Here is a 15,359-nt window from a genome sequence, read left to right as displayed (position 1 = left end):
TTACCTATGGTATAGTCTGATAGACCATGGCTGTCAGCCAATCAGCATTCAGGGCTGGAACCACCCAGTTTCTAATGGAGATTACAGGCTACTTTAGCCACAGATTCTTGTACATGTGATTCTAGACAAATTATAAACTGGGTGGTTCAAGCCCTGCTGATTGGCTGATCAAATCAATTTATAAAGCCCTTCTTACATCAGCTGATATCTCATAGTGCTGTACAGAAACCCAGCCTAAAACACCAATCAATGCAGGTGTAGAAGCACGGTGGCTAGGAAAAACTCCCTAGAAAGCCCAGAACCTAGGAAGAAACCTAGAGGAACCAGGCTATGAGGGGTGGCCAGTCCTCTTCTGGCTGTGCCGGGTGGAGATAACAGAACATGGCCAAGATGCTCAAATGTTCATAGATGTCAAATAATAATCACAGTGGTTATCGAGGGTGCAACAGGTCAGCACCTCGGCAGTAAATGTCAGTTGGCTTTTCATAGCCGATCATTAAGAGTATCTCTGATAGCCCTAGTATATCAGTCCGTATACCACAGCCATGACAAAATATTTATTTTACTGCTCTAATTACATTGGTAACCAGTTTGTAATAGCAGTTAGGCACCTCTGGGGTTTGTGGTATATGGCCAGTATACCACGGTTAAAGGCTGTGTCCAGGCACTCAGCGTTGCATTGTGCTCAACAGCCCTTAGCCACGGTATATTATTGCTTAAATATAACTTGTACAATCTGTTCTGTGGCACAAGGAAATGCAATCATTCATTGACCCAGACCTGTTTCATTCAATCATTGCCATCTAGTGCCTCATCTGTGAATTTGAATAATTTAGCTAAAAAAAACAATAAAAAAAAACAGACATGTTGTAATTTATTTAATAACACTATTCACATGGCCATTAATGTACCAAAGGGATATCCTTTATAAAAAACAGAATTCACAAGTGTGCTTCTTCAGAAGCAAATACAAAGAAAAAAATAAACATTTAATATGATTAAAATGAAAAGGAAAACAAACACCCAAACTTACATGTTTTAAAAAGCATTTGAGCTTGATAATTCATCTCAGCTAACAAAATAAATCCTAAGGCTGATTTGGATTTCAAGTAACTTACATTTCATACCAAAGTATAGTCTTTATAGAAACTTTATGATACGACACCAACATGGAAGCAAGAACCAGCAAACAATGCATATTAAATTCAAGTACAATCTGGGGTTGTTAAGAGTCCATTAGAAAGCACTGCTGAATTGTGTAAAATCCATGTCAACATCTTGCCAGTGCAGAGCCAAGAGTGTGCCACCCTCCCCATGCTGAAGACGAGCATTGAAGACAATTCTCTAAAATGTTCCCACGTCTGCACAAATCAAACTGGAAATGTGCCCGAAACACACAAAAGGGGGAAATAAAGTAAGAAAGTGTCTTCAGCCTACAGACCCAAGTGTGGAGAACCGGACACTTTCCAAGCAAAAAGGTTGAGAGGCTGACTGACTTCTCAATCCTCTCCTCCTCCGTACATGTCAGACAGCTTTTTGAAGCGCGGGCCCCACTGTTGAAGGAGGTCGTAGTCCTGGTCGTCTCCTGAGCTGGAGGAGTTGAGGGAGCTGAGGGAGCCGGCCTCAGAGCCACCTCCTTCATAGTCAAACACCAGGAGGGAGTCGTAGGGAGGAGCAGTGGGGTCGTTGTCAGCTGCCTTCAGGTTCTGGTCAACAGAAAGGTTACATTTTACCACCTTGGTGAATATACAGCACAAATTCTAAACAAGCATAAACTGACATTATCCATGTCAAATCCAGTTACTTGAATGACAAATCATCCCCAGAAGACATTGATATGATCTTAACTGTGCATTCCACTCACATTATTAATCAGTTCAAGACTTTACTCACATCATCAATGAAGTTGCCAATGTCGGCTGGGTTGGCGGGTCGTGGGCGATACTCTGGCCGGGCCATGGTTGGAGCGATGTCATTACGGAAAACATCAGGACGGTTATCCAGACCTCTGTGCAGAACACTCAAGTCGAAATCCTGAAGGTGGAAAGATGTAGACACGCATTATATTACAAGATCATGCTGTATATAGATTTTCCTACTGTATTATTGACGGTGTGTTTGTTTATTCCATGTGTAACTGTGTTGCATGTCAAACTGCTTTGCTTTATCTTGGCCAAGTCGCAGTTGCAAATGAGAACTCTCAACTAGCCTACCTGGTTAAATCAAAAGACACAGAACCATAAACCTTAGATGTGTTATTGCATATCCCAATAATAAATTGACACTTGGGAGATGGGAGAGCCTAGTGGGCACGTTCTGAGCTAGGCTGCAGTCCAAACACTTAAGACACACACCCTAACCCCTCAAATTAAGTGGACACTTCTGATGACATCTGACGAGTGTACACCTGCAGGGCAAGGGTAGAAGGATTATTATTATTATTTTTTTAAATGGACCACCCTTGCCGGAAATTCATCACTCGTTCATCCCACGATGGTGTTTTTAGCCGCCGGTAGCTTTATATGCACTGCAGTCAATTATGAGTGCATGTCTACTCATTAAATATATCATTATTAATATACACCTACTGTATGAAAGCTAGCAAATTAATTAGATAACTAAACATTAGGCTGTCTAGCTGGAACTGGAAAATGTTTTATTTCTACAATTTCCAAAAGATAACCAAACCAAAAAAAAACATTTACGAGATGTTTTTGAGTCATCGTTTGCATTAGTAGCACAACTTATTTGCATTCGTTTTTACTTACACTTGTAGGTTGACTTCTCCATTGATGTTGTTTAAGTGTTCGCCGACTTTTCTTAGCAGATGTACAATCGTCACAAATTGAATTATGGGGAGTTTCAGGCCCCGGAGAGAACATAATTATACACTCGCAAACGCAACTAAAAACAAGGGCTGAGGGGCTTACATTGCAAACTTCCATTGCTTGGCTAGTCATTTGAACCGCCCTCCAAGACGGCGACGGGGATTACCCCAAGGGCATAAGGCGAATGTGAGTGGACGAGGGTGTGTCTTAGAAGGCTGAACCGCAGCCCTAGTCTGGTGTGCTCTTCCCTCACCTGGTCATCCTCGCCACCTCCCTCCTCGTCATAGTAGTAGATGTTGTCCCTGACATCGTCCTCCTGTAGCAGAGGCTCCTTCTTCTCACCACCTCTCTTCCTCAGGAACATGAGCAGCAGAAGAGACAACACTGTGGAGCACAACAAACACACAGGGCCTTAATACACAATGAAGTGCAAGTGTGTTATCTACACATGTAGGCTTCAAGGACAGCAATGACCAAACACTTCAGTGCCGGGTTAAACAAATGAACAACTTACATAGGAGTAGTAAAATGGCTCCTAGAATTCCCAGAATGCTAGAGAGGCCGAAGCCTGCCACAGCTTTATCGGTGCACTGGACATCAGCTCCTTTGCAGTCACACACAGAGGCCTGGATGGTGCTCTCCTGGTGCAGGCCCTGGATGTCAGACACTCTCAGGACAACCGTGTAATCTCCACTGTCCAACATAGTCTTCAGTGTCAGGATAATGCCCGTTTCTGAAATGGAAAACGTTAACGTCAAACAACGCAATTGTTTTAAAGGGGGGGGTAGTACTGTAGTTCTGGGAAAAATCAATGCATACTTGTGTCATTCATTCTGGCAGTCCAGTTCGAAAGGGACGACCCCTGAAGCTGTACTGTGTATGGAGCAGCGAAGCCCGCTCCGTCTATATCAGTGATTGACAGCAGCTGTGGGGAGGACTCCTTGTTGCAGACCTTAATCATCCTCTCGTCGATGGTTGGAGGGTTGTCATTCACATCCTCCAGCTCTATGATAAGGGTGCCAGTGCCAGTTGCTGGGATTTCATCTGCAAATCCAAATTAGAGCACTGTCACTCAAGAAGTCAAGTTTAGGTTGTGGTCCTCTTCTAAACTTGAAATATTATTAACAGTTAATATTAGAGAAAGGGCTAATTGAAATACCGTTGTCAGTGCCCAGAACAACAACAGAGTATTTGTTGTCTTGGACAAAAGTGGATTCTCTGTCCATGAGGCTCTTGACTTTGATCAGCCCAGTGTCTTTGTTGATACTGAGCCATCCAGCAAGATCATTGCGTATCTTGTATCTGTGTAGTAAATGTACAAAAATTAATATATGCATTGCTTACAACCTGTTGAGTTGTCAAAATTATACTCTTCAAATCTTACAAAAAAATATAATAAATTGTAAATGAAGTTCTAATCTTACGTGACTTTCTGATTCCTTGCAGTGTCTGGGTCTGTGGCGGTGTACAGAACCAGGTCACTGTCAATAGGGAGGTCCTCAGGTTTTTTGATCATCTTCTCCACTGGACTGAAGACTGGAGCTTCATTCACATCCTCCACATTCACTATAACAGTAGCAGTGGAGGTGGGCAGGGGGACGGCGAATGGGACTTCATTCGCCACAGTGACCAGCAGAGTGTACTTGTTGTTCTTCTCAAAGTCAAGCGGCTGAAAGAACAGAAAAGCCCATCAGAATAGGAATCCTTCAGACATTATAGAATCAGGATAATGGTGTTTATATCTACAAGCATACACTCCCCTACATATTTATTTGGACAGTGTAGCCCGAACATAATTTGGCTCTATACTCCAGCATTTTAGATCAAATGTTTCATATGAAGCAACGGTACATAACAGGTATTTTCATAAATATCCATTTATAAATAAAAGCACTTTATGTATCTAGTCACCCTCATTTGGACAAATTCACAGTGTATTAAAAGTAGTCAAAAGTTTAGTATTTGGTTTCATATTCCTAGCACGCAATGACTACATCAAGCTTGCGGCTACAAACTTCCTGGACGCATTTTCAATTTGTTTTCAGATCGTTGTGCCCAATAGAAATGAATGGTAAATAAGAATCACTTACTGTAAATAAGAATATGCTTCTGATGCATTTGACATTGATGTGGATGCTACCATGATTATGGATAATCCTGAATGAATCGTGAATAATGAGTAGTGAGAAAGATCATACCCCCAAAACATGCTAACCTCTCACCATTACCAATAAACATTTTTTGGGGGTATGATACTTATCCCTCGAACTCACTCATAGTGATTCAAGAGTCATTCATGATTATCCATAATAAAATGGTGGCATCCACATGAATGTAGGTGTTTAGAAACATTCTTATTTACTATAAAAGAGACTCCAAAATGACAATACATTATTTACCGACGCATTTTTGTGTTTGCAAACATTGCTGCACGAGAGCGATACGCGCAAGTTGGTGATACACACATGTTGCTTGTAGTGTACATGTAGACCTTAAATCATCCTCTCGTCGATGGTTGGAGGGTTGTGCATTTCACACTACTTGTGTATTATAATTGGATTTTACGCCTCTCATGAATGTGCTGCTTAATATAATGTTTCTGTCATTAGTGAATTTGTCCAAATACTTAAGACACCTTCAAAATAGGGGGACTAGAAACAAAGTACTTTAATTTCTAAACTGTATAAAAAAAAGTTTAAAAAAAAAATGCATTTAACTAGGCAAGACAGTTAAGCACAAATTCTTATTTACCATGATGGCCTACCAAAGGCAAAAGGCCTCCTGCGGGGGCGATATGTATGAAAATACTCTCTCAAAAAAAAGTGATAGTGTACTGTCGCCTCATATGAAACATTGAATCTCAAATAAAAAAAAAATGTATAGAGCCAAATTAAATTTCAGCTTCACTTTCCAAATAAATTACTAAGGGGAGTGCAAATAGCTTCCTACAGGATACCATTCTAGAGTAGAAGCTAAAAAGCTAGTGACAGGCTGCTTCTGCTACACCTCCAAAGTAGCAGCTCAAATACATCTAAAGGAGAGGATTTCAACATACCTTTGCTGTCATGATGATGCCTTCCAGCTTGCTAGGGCCTGTGCTCACATTGAAAAGGCCTTGAGGGTCCCCGTCAACTATCTTGTAGGTGGTGGCCCAGGCAGAGGAGTGAGGATCATCCCCATCAGTCACTGGCATTTTCACCACCAAGGCATCCACTTTATTCTCTGGGACTGACACGGTGTACTGCAAAGGAGAGAAGCATGATTATAAAGCAACAAAGGGCAATTCCATTATGCGTTAACACGGTTAAGGCTTCAATTTGAAATGTTGTCTTCACAAATGTGCTTACCGAAGGCATCACAAACTGTGGCGCATTGTCATTGCTGTCCGTTACTGTAATGATGGCTTTGCCAAAGCTGGTAAGGCCATTTCCCTCCAAATCGGCAGCTTGGATTTCCAAAGTATATTTAAGAATATTCTGAAACAAATTAAGTAGTAAACTAAATCACAAACGTAACACATGTAGAATGTACACAATGAATAAATGATCAACAAGACTACCGATTTGAAAAGAGACCAACCTCTCTGTCCAACCCAGCTGCGTTAACCCGAATCATTCCGGTCACAGGGTTGATGACAAACATCTTAGGGCTTGGTAGCGGAGGCTCCTGACTGAGAATGGTGTATCTGACATCAGAATGGGCAGAGCCCTCCTCATCAGCATCAGTGGCTGTTACCTGCATGACCTCATCACCTGAACAGAGTGAAAAAAATTGCAGAATCATCCTAGCATTATTTTCCTTAAACATCACATCATTAAGTATTGTAAATACTGAGTGTGTGTGAACAACATACCTGGTTTTGATGCTTCAGGAACTGTTCCCGTAAATGGATCTTGGGTAAATACAGGTTTGTTGTCATTCATGTCGATGACTTTCACAATGATATCCATGGGTGCCTCAGCCTTACCTTCACCCACTGCAACAGCATGGGCTAGGAGCTACAGAGAGGAGTAACAAATAGTTTAAAACTACATATAAATCAGTTTTCAATTAAGTCAAGGGAAGGAAATTAGGATACACAAAACGCACAACGTATTTGTCTTTTTTCTCCCTGTCCAAAGGCTGGGTCACATAGAGAAACCCCGAGTTTTTGTCCACAGTGAAGAGTCCCACAGGAGGTTGGTCAGCCCCAGCACCAGTGATGCTGTACAGGATCTTCACCTCTTTATCATTGTTGGACCTGATCTGGTTTACAAGGATGATAATGTTCACGTCAATTACAAAATGTCCAACACTGATATTGGAGTAATGTAAGAACAATCCTTAACCTACAAGACACTTACCTGCACCATATGTTTTGGGAAGGGGCCTCTGTCATTCTCTGGGAAGTTGATGGGAGGAATGACCCAGTCCCTCTTCCTTCTTTTCAGACCTCCTGAAGACTTGGGGAAGTTCAGAACAGGTAGAGACAGACTTGATCCGGGCTGTGGAATTGAAACAAAAACCATGAAATATCAAGTCTATGGTTTGATTTACAGGCACTAAAATAAAACAAATGTTTTTTACAAAAACTGCCAGCAAATGTCATCAATTGACCTGAAAAAAAAAAAAAAATCAGTTTCAATGCCCACCTATCCACTAGAGGACAGCATAGTCAATGTTAATTTGACCAGTCATATACCTGGGGCTGGGTGGTCATCTCATGGTGATGGTGGTGGCCGTGTCTGGCCTCATGCAGCACTCTGACTGGAACCGTGATCTTCTTGCCCTTGGACTGGGTAGAGACATAGAACTCCTTATGTCCATTATGCAGAGTCACCCCCCTCTTCAGTTTCAGCGTCCCGTCGCCATCTACTTTGAAGCGTGAATCCTCGGAGTGAAAGAGAAAGCTGGTGCGGCTGGTGCAGTCATCAAAAACCACTGAAAAGGTGGTCAGAAGATATAATTTAAAAAATATCACAACCATAATTCGTATGTGGTTGTGATTCAACAATAGGAGCATATTTAAAGCACTGTTGCTTTAATCTCAAATTCATAACAAAAAGCCCTATTCCATCAGTACTTTCTAGATACATTTACTGAGTGAGTCTGGTGGCAGTTTATGAATGGAATACTGTTCATAGTAACAAAGCAGTAAATGGCCTTCTAAAAAAAAAAAAAGCTAGGCCTAAATCACCTCATGAGCACAATTCTGATCTGCTGCAAAGACATTGTACAAATAATAAGCCCTGCATAATGTAAAAATCTCCAACATGTCTGACTTGCAAAGGAGTAAATTGACCCATATCCTCATGTAACGAACATTACATGTATAACTAGTACTGTGCAACTTAGAACAATATACCAGGTAGAGATGAAGCTGTCATTGTATACAAGTGGTCTACCATAATCATCCTGTGTGGACAGAGAAAGAGCAGAGTTGACAGGCCCTGGGTTAAGACTCAAGGATAGGTGGGCAGCAGCCCCTGGTTTCACATTACTACTTCTAAACATCCGGAGGCATAGACCTAGCTCTACAAAAGAGGTCTGAGTCACTCAGGTGTGAGTGGCTCATTATGCCCCTATTATGTTAAAATAGTATTTAAGGACCTACAATTCTGTTTTTCCCCTCACATCTTTCTGTAGTTTTCATTTAGGCCTAGACTGCCCATAAAACATATCCATTTAGAACCCTAATGAACTAGCTAGATGTTATGCCGAAACTCTGTAACTACACAAAAACAAGAAAAGGTGGGGTTGAGAAGTAAAACTGAATTGTAGTATGCCACAGTACACACACACTTCTGCTTATCCTATTGATAGTTAGGTACTAGAGAATCAGGTAGGTAGAGATACAGCAACTACCACTCTTTGGGCCAGAAGGCGGTTGTCAACAGTCTTGAACAAATTAAAGAAAGCTGTAGGTGGTAAAGATCAAGTGCAGAGCAATAAATAATCAGGCCACCTGTCACAAAAACATTTGTTTTACAACTAGCCGTCTCGTCATTGTTGGTAAATCAGGCCTAACACTGTTGTCGTCTGCAAACTCGATTCTGCTGTTGGAGACGTGTAGTCATGGTGAACAGGAAGTACAGGAGGGGGCTAAGTGGAGATTATCATGACTCAACGCTCCAGTCGCATTTCTAGTGCATACGGATGACATGTCTTTTTCCCCCTGCCAATTTGATAAACCATTCTAAATTAAAACTAATTGTACATATGAGTAAAGACAATATTAAATTGAGAATAATCTGATGGGTGAAAATATGATCACTTGAGAGAACATGTGCAGCCTGAGAAGCTATTTTGTGCAACTTTTTCAAATAATGATAGCCTTTAGTCGCATCAGGGGTCACTTTAGATTTCAGAAACTTGCATTTTCAAAACTCAGACCATCAAAACAAAAACACATTTTTTTGCTCCAATAGACTGAGCATGGGGCGTGCAACTATAGTTTTCCTTCACACAAGTGTCACGAGACAGAAAATTGCTTCATTTTGAACAGATGACAGAAGTGCAAATGAGCTTACAATGAAAAAGCAAGGACTTTTAGGCAAAAACAATGCACTGCCATCATATATTTCAAATGCATCACAGAAAGAATGCAGCCAGCTACATTTCATAATGTTTTGCTTGAAATTAAGCTTGCATTTTACCAGAGAAAAGTAGGTTTCACTGAGAAAAGTAGCTACACAGGCGGACCCCATTTTCCTCCAGAACAGCCTGAATTGTTTGGGGCATTCTACAAGGTGTCGGAAACATTCCACAGGGATATTGGTCCATACTGACGCAATGGCATCACACAGGTGCTGCCAACAGCCCGTTCCATCTCATCCCAAAGATGTTCTATTGGGTTGAGGTCTGGGGACTGTGCAGGCCACGCAAGTAAACGGAACTCTGTCATGTTCCATGGTTGTGGCCCGCCTGTTTGTCAAGAACGGTGCAAACTATCTCTTTCGACCCCTCTCATCAACGAACTGTTTGACCCACAGGACTGCAGCTGACTGATGTTTTTTTGTTTGTCGCACTAATCTCGTAAACCGTAGACACGTGTGTGTGTGTGTGTGAAAAGCCCAGGAGGGCGGCCGCTTCTGAGATACAGCGTACCTGACACCGACAATCTTACCATGCTCAGTCGCTTAGGTTAGCCACTTGAAATACATTTGACTGGTCATGCTTAATTTGTATAATTTAGAGGAATTATACTGAACAAAAATATTAAGAGCAACGGCTAAAGTATTGGTTTCATGAGCTGAAATAAAAGAGTCCAGAAATTTTACATAGACACAAAAAGCTTAATTTCCTTCAAATTCCACACAAATTTGTTTACATCCCTGTTAGTGAGGAATTCTCCTTTGCCAAGATAATCCATCCACCTGACAGGTGTGGCATATCAAGAAGTGGATTAATCAGCATGATCATTACACAAGTGCACCTTGTGCTGGGGACAATAGAAGTCCACTAAAATGTGACGTTGCGTAACAACCCAATGCCACAGATGTCTCAAGTTGAGAGTGCAATTGGCATGCTGACTGGAGGAATGACCACCAGAGCTGTTGGCAGTGAATTGAACGTTAATTTCTCATCCATAAGCCGCCTCCAATATAATTTTAGAGAATTTGGCAGTACGTCTAACTTGCTTCACAACCGCAGACCACGTGTAACCAAGCCAGCCCATGACCGCCACATCCGGCTTCTTCATCTGCGGGATCGTCTTAAGACCAGCCACCAGGATAGTTGATGAAACTGCGGGTTTACACAATTGAAGAATTTCTGCACAAATTGTCAGAAACCATCTCAGAAAAGCTCATCTATCCTTCAAAGTAGCACAGTGGTCTAAGGCACTGCGTAGTAGTTGCTAGCTATGCCACTATAGATCCTGGTTCGAGTCCAGGCTCTGTTACAGCCGGCCACAACCGGGAGACCCATGGGGCAGCACACAATCGGCCCAGCGTCGCCCGGGTTAGGGGAGGGTTTGGCCGGCAGAGATGTCCTTGTTCAATCGCGCACTAGTGACTACTGGGGCGGGCTGGGCGCAGTGCACGCCGACACGGTCGCCAGGTGTACGGTGTTTCCGCCGACACATTGTTGCGGCTGGTTTCCGGGTTAAGTGGGCACTGTGTCAAGAAGCAGTCCGGCTTGTTTGGGTTGTGTTTCGGAGGACGCACAGCTCTAGACCGTCGCCTCTCCCCAATCCGTATGGGAATTGCAGCAATGAGACAAGACTAACTACCAATTGGATACCACGAAATTGGGGGAAAAGTTGTAAAACAATGGTTTTAAAGTAAATAATTACCCCCCAAAAATGTGTAAAGTAAAAAAAATAAAATACAAATTCAAAAAAGAGAAGCGCATCTGTGTGCTCATGGCCCTCACTGGAGTCTTGACCTGACTGCAGTTCGCATTGTAACCGACTTCAGTGGGCAAATGCTCACCTTCGATGGCCACTGTCACGCTGGAGAAGTGTTCTCTTCACGGATTAATCCCGGTTTCAACTGTACCGGACAGATGGCAGGCCGTGTGTATGGCATCATGTGGACGAGCAGTTCAGTTCAACATTGTAAACAGAGTGCCCCATGGTGGCGGTGGGGTTATGTATGGGCAGGCATAAGCTACAGACAACAAACACAATTGCATTTTATCGATGGAAATTTGAAGGCACAGAGATACTGTGACAAGATCCTGAAGCCCCTAGTCGTGTCATTCATCCGCCGCCATCACCTCATGTTTCAGCATGATAACGCACAACCCCATGTCCCAAGGATCTGTACACAATTCCTGAATGCTGAAAATGTCCCAGTTCTTCGATGGCCAACATGTCACCCATTGAACATGTATGGGATGCTCTGGGTCGAGGTGTACGACAGCTTGTTCCAGTTCCCGCCAATATCGTACAGCCATTGAAGAAGAGTGGGACAACATTCCAAAGGCCACAATCAACAGCCTGATCATCTCTATGTGAAGGAGATGTCACACGCTGCATGACACAAATGGTGGTCACACTAGATACTGACTGGTTTTCTGATCCACGCCCCTACCTTCTTAGGTATCTGTGACCAGATGCATATCTGAGATCCATATATTAGGGACTATTTTTATTTATTTAACTAGGTGAGTCAGTTAAAAACAAATTCTTATTTACAATGAAGGCCTACCCCGGGCCAAACCCTAATCCGGACGATTCTGGGTCAATTGTGCGCTTCCCAATGGGACTCCCGGTTGTGATACAGCCTGGAATCGAACCAGGGTCTATAGTGACTCCTCTAGCACGGAGTTGCAGTGCCTTAAACCACTGTGCCACTCGGGAGCCCCTAATTAATTAATTTATTTTGACTGATTTCCTAATATGAACTGTAAAATCTTTGAAATTGTTTACATGTTGCATTTCTATTCTGTTCAGTGTAAATTGTTGCTGATGTTTTTAATTCATTAGTCATCATGCATCTTATTTATTACACATGCACAGCATAGAGCCTAGTTTGAGAGGAAATATCACCTGTCAGACGGCAATACAGCTGGATGCTGCTAGTCACTGCGCAACAATTATAAATGCAATTGTGTGATAAAAACATGGTTTTGGTGGCCACGATTAATAAGAGGATCCCAGCTTTCTATTGCCTTTGCAGCCGAGTGTATAGAAAAGGTAGGCAGGCTATCACATGTCTCAACCACTTTGCAATATGAGCTGGAGGCTGTAGGCCTATGCATTTTAATACTGATGTTTGAAACCCGAACATTTTACTCCATATTATGGGGCATGTCTTACCTTGCTTCAAAGCAGCCTCGCCAAAATTCCACCTTATAAACGTGGAGGCAATTATTTTATATAGACTTCCTCATATGCCATTGAAACCAGCATTTCTCTCCTGTTTTATTGGTTTTCATAAACTTTCTTTCATTGTCGAGAAGCCAAAAGGCACAATCTTAGTTATATTAGTGAACCCATCCTAGTTGTTGCATCTTTAGATTCCCACTTTAAGTTTAGAGATGATAATCTCGGTCCCATATGGAACCACACTGTTAAGAACTAAGTTAAGAACAGCACTTAGTTGCATGAAAATATCCACCTGACAATTTCATGATCCCCACAGGCCTAGCTATACCCACATAATATTGCCCAACAATAGCAAGACACTGACGTCAATCTTATGGGTTAGGAGTGAAACTAGAATGGATTCCTGACCTTGCCACAACATGTAGATGAAAGTACCAAACTTTCTGTATCACAAGAGACAAGTGTAGATTATACTGAGAGTCTGTAGACGTCTTCCCGTAACATATCCCAAAGGGAGGAGGAATAGTTGTAAAGCAATGACTAAGACTACCTCCTTATTACTGTAATATTGGGTACTAATCATGGAACATGATCATGGGAAATAGGTTGCTACACAAAGGGATTTCTCATTTCCTATTGATACTACAAATGAATAACGCATATGCTGTCAGTTGACGTGAATGACAATCAATGTCAGAAGTCACTCAGAGGAATCTAGGCCAGCCTAATGGTTGTTCCAGGAAGTCTAACCTGTTTTACTCTACTGATCAGATCTTGTGCCTACACGCCCAGTTAAACTACCAGATGTAGCATGTCTCATCAATTAGTTCACCCTGTCTAGTCAACCGTTTTACAAAGACAAAAACAGCCTTCAATTAGGTCATAACTTGATGAAAACATAATTAAAAGCCATAATGCAAATCTAGCCTACTAAATTGGTCACACAATTGTGACACGTTGCTTTCTTAGCAAAGCAAAGGTGTGAAAAACCCTCCATTAGTCCCAATGCTAGACTGACAACACACCACAATGTTATCGTAAACAAACTAACAAAACAGGGGAAGGTCAGTGGCATGCCATATTTGCAAAGTAATGGTTTGTCTGTACAATGTAGAACGGTGGCAGTTTGATTAGGAATCAGGGGAGACCAACCCAAATCTTGAAACACAAAATACTTCCAATTGAACAATGGATAAACATTTATCAATGTGTACTGAAATATTCAAAGCAGAAACTAAAATGTAATCTGAAGTGATGACACCAATTTTTTTTTAAATTGTTGGCTTTATGCAGCATTCAAAACTGCGACTCGGGAAAAAATACCGGTCAAATCATGACGCCATTGATCTTCAGGTCTGAGCTCTTGAAAGAGACCCGAGTTGGAATTCTTTGTTGGATGACAGTTCAAAATGTTTCTTTCAGTCGGAGATCATTTTTTCCCCCAGAGTTCCCAGTTGTTTTGAACGCGACGTTATACATGTTTTGCTCAGTCATATGCTAAGAGCGTTTAAGCTACCATTAAGTTAGTTCTTACCTTTTCCTAGTCTCCGGCCACTTTGTACGTGATTTCTTTCAACTTTGAAAATGTAAATTTCTGAATTGAAACCCGGCAGACATTTTGACTCCTCCGACGACCCTGGATTGAAAGCCTTACAAAAAGGAAAAAGCAAATAACTTATTATTTATAAATCAACTACACAAGGTCATGAAATCAATATTCACCAGATTACCTTAGAAATGCTATTATACTATCATAATTACCACTCATTACTATAGTTGTTGACCTTCTACAAATACCACATCACCCTACTGCGAAATGTGGAACAAGTGTAAATAAATAAAAGCTAAGAATAATACAAAACAAATATCCGGGTGCGTTAACCTGGTAACGTTAATTAAATAATCGACCAACGCTGGCTAAAACAAAATATACCCAACAAATCATGAAAAATTAATCAGTTAAATAAGACTAGTAACGTTAGGCTGAATCAGTATCTGTAAGTTAGTGTTACCAGGTAAATGGCGTAGCCTACATTGCATGTTACTTTCAGAGTAGAAACAAAAAATCTTACCTGGAGAAACAATGTTAATACCCCCAACTCCACGAACCAAAAGGCCCCCATTTGTTTTGAATTATTTCAGAATAGTTGTTCCACCAACAGTAAAAAGTAATCAGTTTACGCGTAGATGGGGAAAAGTCTCTCTTGTTCAAATGTGTGCCTTCTTGATTGTCGGTTAAATTGGAGGAATGAGTTTCAGCAGGTAGTTTCTGGTGAGTGCCGTGTGCAGGCAGGTGACCTCGCCCATACGCTCGCTCCAAATATGGTCATGGAGGAGAACGGCTCCTTATACCTGCACCTATGAAACACAGGTAAATTGTCATAATCCAGAAACCCACAGCAGGGTCCTATGTGCCAAATTATTTCACAATAATTTGAGAATTCCGATCGAGAGAAGCACTGATGAGGAAGAGTGGGTTCAGGATCAAACACGGATGTCAGTCATTCCATTTCATGATCAAAATAGTTTCAAACCAAACACAGTCAGCAAGAGTTGTCTATATTTGTCAAAAGCTATAATTTGTCAAAATAAACTTTACATTTTAACAAATGACTGATAAATACATTTATATTAATCATGGTAAAAAAAAAAAACATATACCATTACTCCATTTAGCCTAGTCGAAATAAATGCTGTAGATATTCTTCGCCATATGTTTCCTCAGCTTGTAGTAAAGTCTGTGTGTCAATGTGAGAGACCCTGTGCTATCCTACCAC

General features: G+C 41.5%; 1 protein-coding gene across 1 annotated transcript; it reads right to left on the bottom strand.

The window, feature by feature from the left end:
- Positions 1 to 865: 865 nt before the first annotated feature.
- Positions 866 to 14,884, bottom strand: LOC115113568 (B-cadherin-like). Its single transcript, XM_029641353.2, has 16 exons — positions 14,655 to 14,884; positions 14,117 to 14,231; positions 7,510 to 7,748; positions 7,172 to 7,312; positions 6,918 to 7,073; positions 6,682 to 6,826; positions 6,408 to 6,580; positions 6,176 to 6,304; positions 5,884 to 6,069; positions 4,253 to 4,497; positions 3,988 to 4,130; positions 3,648 to 3,872; positions 3,343 to 3,561; positions 3,082 to 3,212; positions 1,894 to 2,034; positions 866 to 1,706 (listed from the first exon to the last, which is right to left on the bottom strand). The coding sequence occupies exons 1-16, from the start codon at positions 14,703 to 14,705 to the stop codon at positions 1,500 to 1,502; spliced, it is 2,646 nt and encodes an 881-aa protein (XP_029497213.2). The 5' UTR covers positions 14,706 to 14,884; the 3' UTR covers positions 866 to 1,499.
- Positions 14,885 to 15,359: the final 475 nt, after the last annotated feature.

This window comes from Oncorhynchus nerka, linkage group LG28 (genome assembly GCF_034236695.1).
Source record: "Oncorhynchus nerka isolate Pitt River linkage group LG28, Oner_Uvic_2.0, whole genome shotgun sequence".
In the NCBI taxonomy this organism is placed as follows: domain Eukaryota; kingdom Metazoa; phylum Chordata; class Actinopteri; order Salmoniformes; family Salmonidae; genus Oncorhynchus; species Oncorhynchus nerka.
This window is presented reverse-complemented; position numbering and strand designations above follow the sequence as displayed.

What these genes read in the sequence shown, in the direction of transcription:
- LOC115113568 (XM_029641353.2), bottom strand. Translation starts at nt 14,705, where the DNA reads ATGGGGGCCTTTTGGTTCGTGGAGTTGGGGGTATTAACATTGTTTCTC. An exon ending in TCCCAAAACATATGGTGCAG is followed by an intron (nt 7,074 to 7,171) that starts GTAAGTGTCTTG and finishes CTTGTAAACCAG; the next exon opens with ATCAGGTCCAACAATGATAA. An exon ending in TTGGCAACTTCATTGATGAT is followed by an intron (nt 1,707 to 1,893) that starts GTGAGTAAAGTC and finishes TCTGTTGACCAG; the next exon opens with AACCTGAAGGCAGCTGACAA.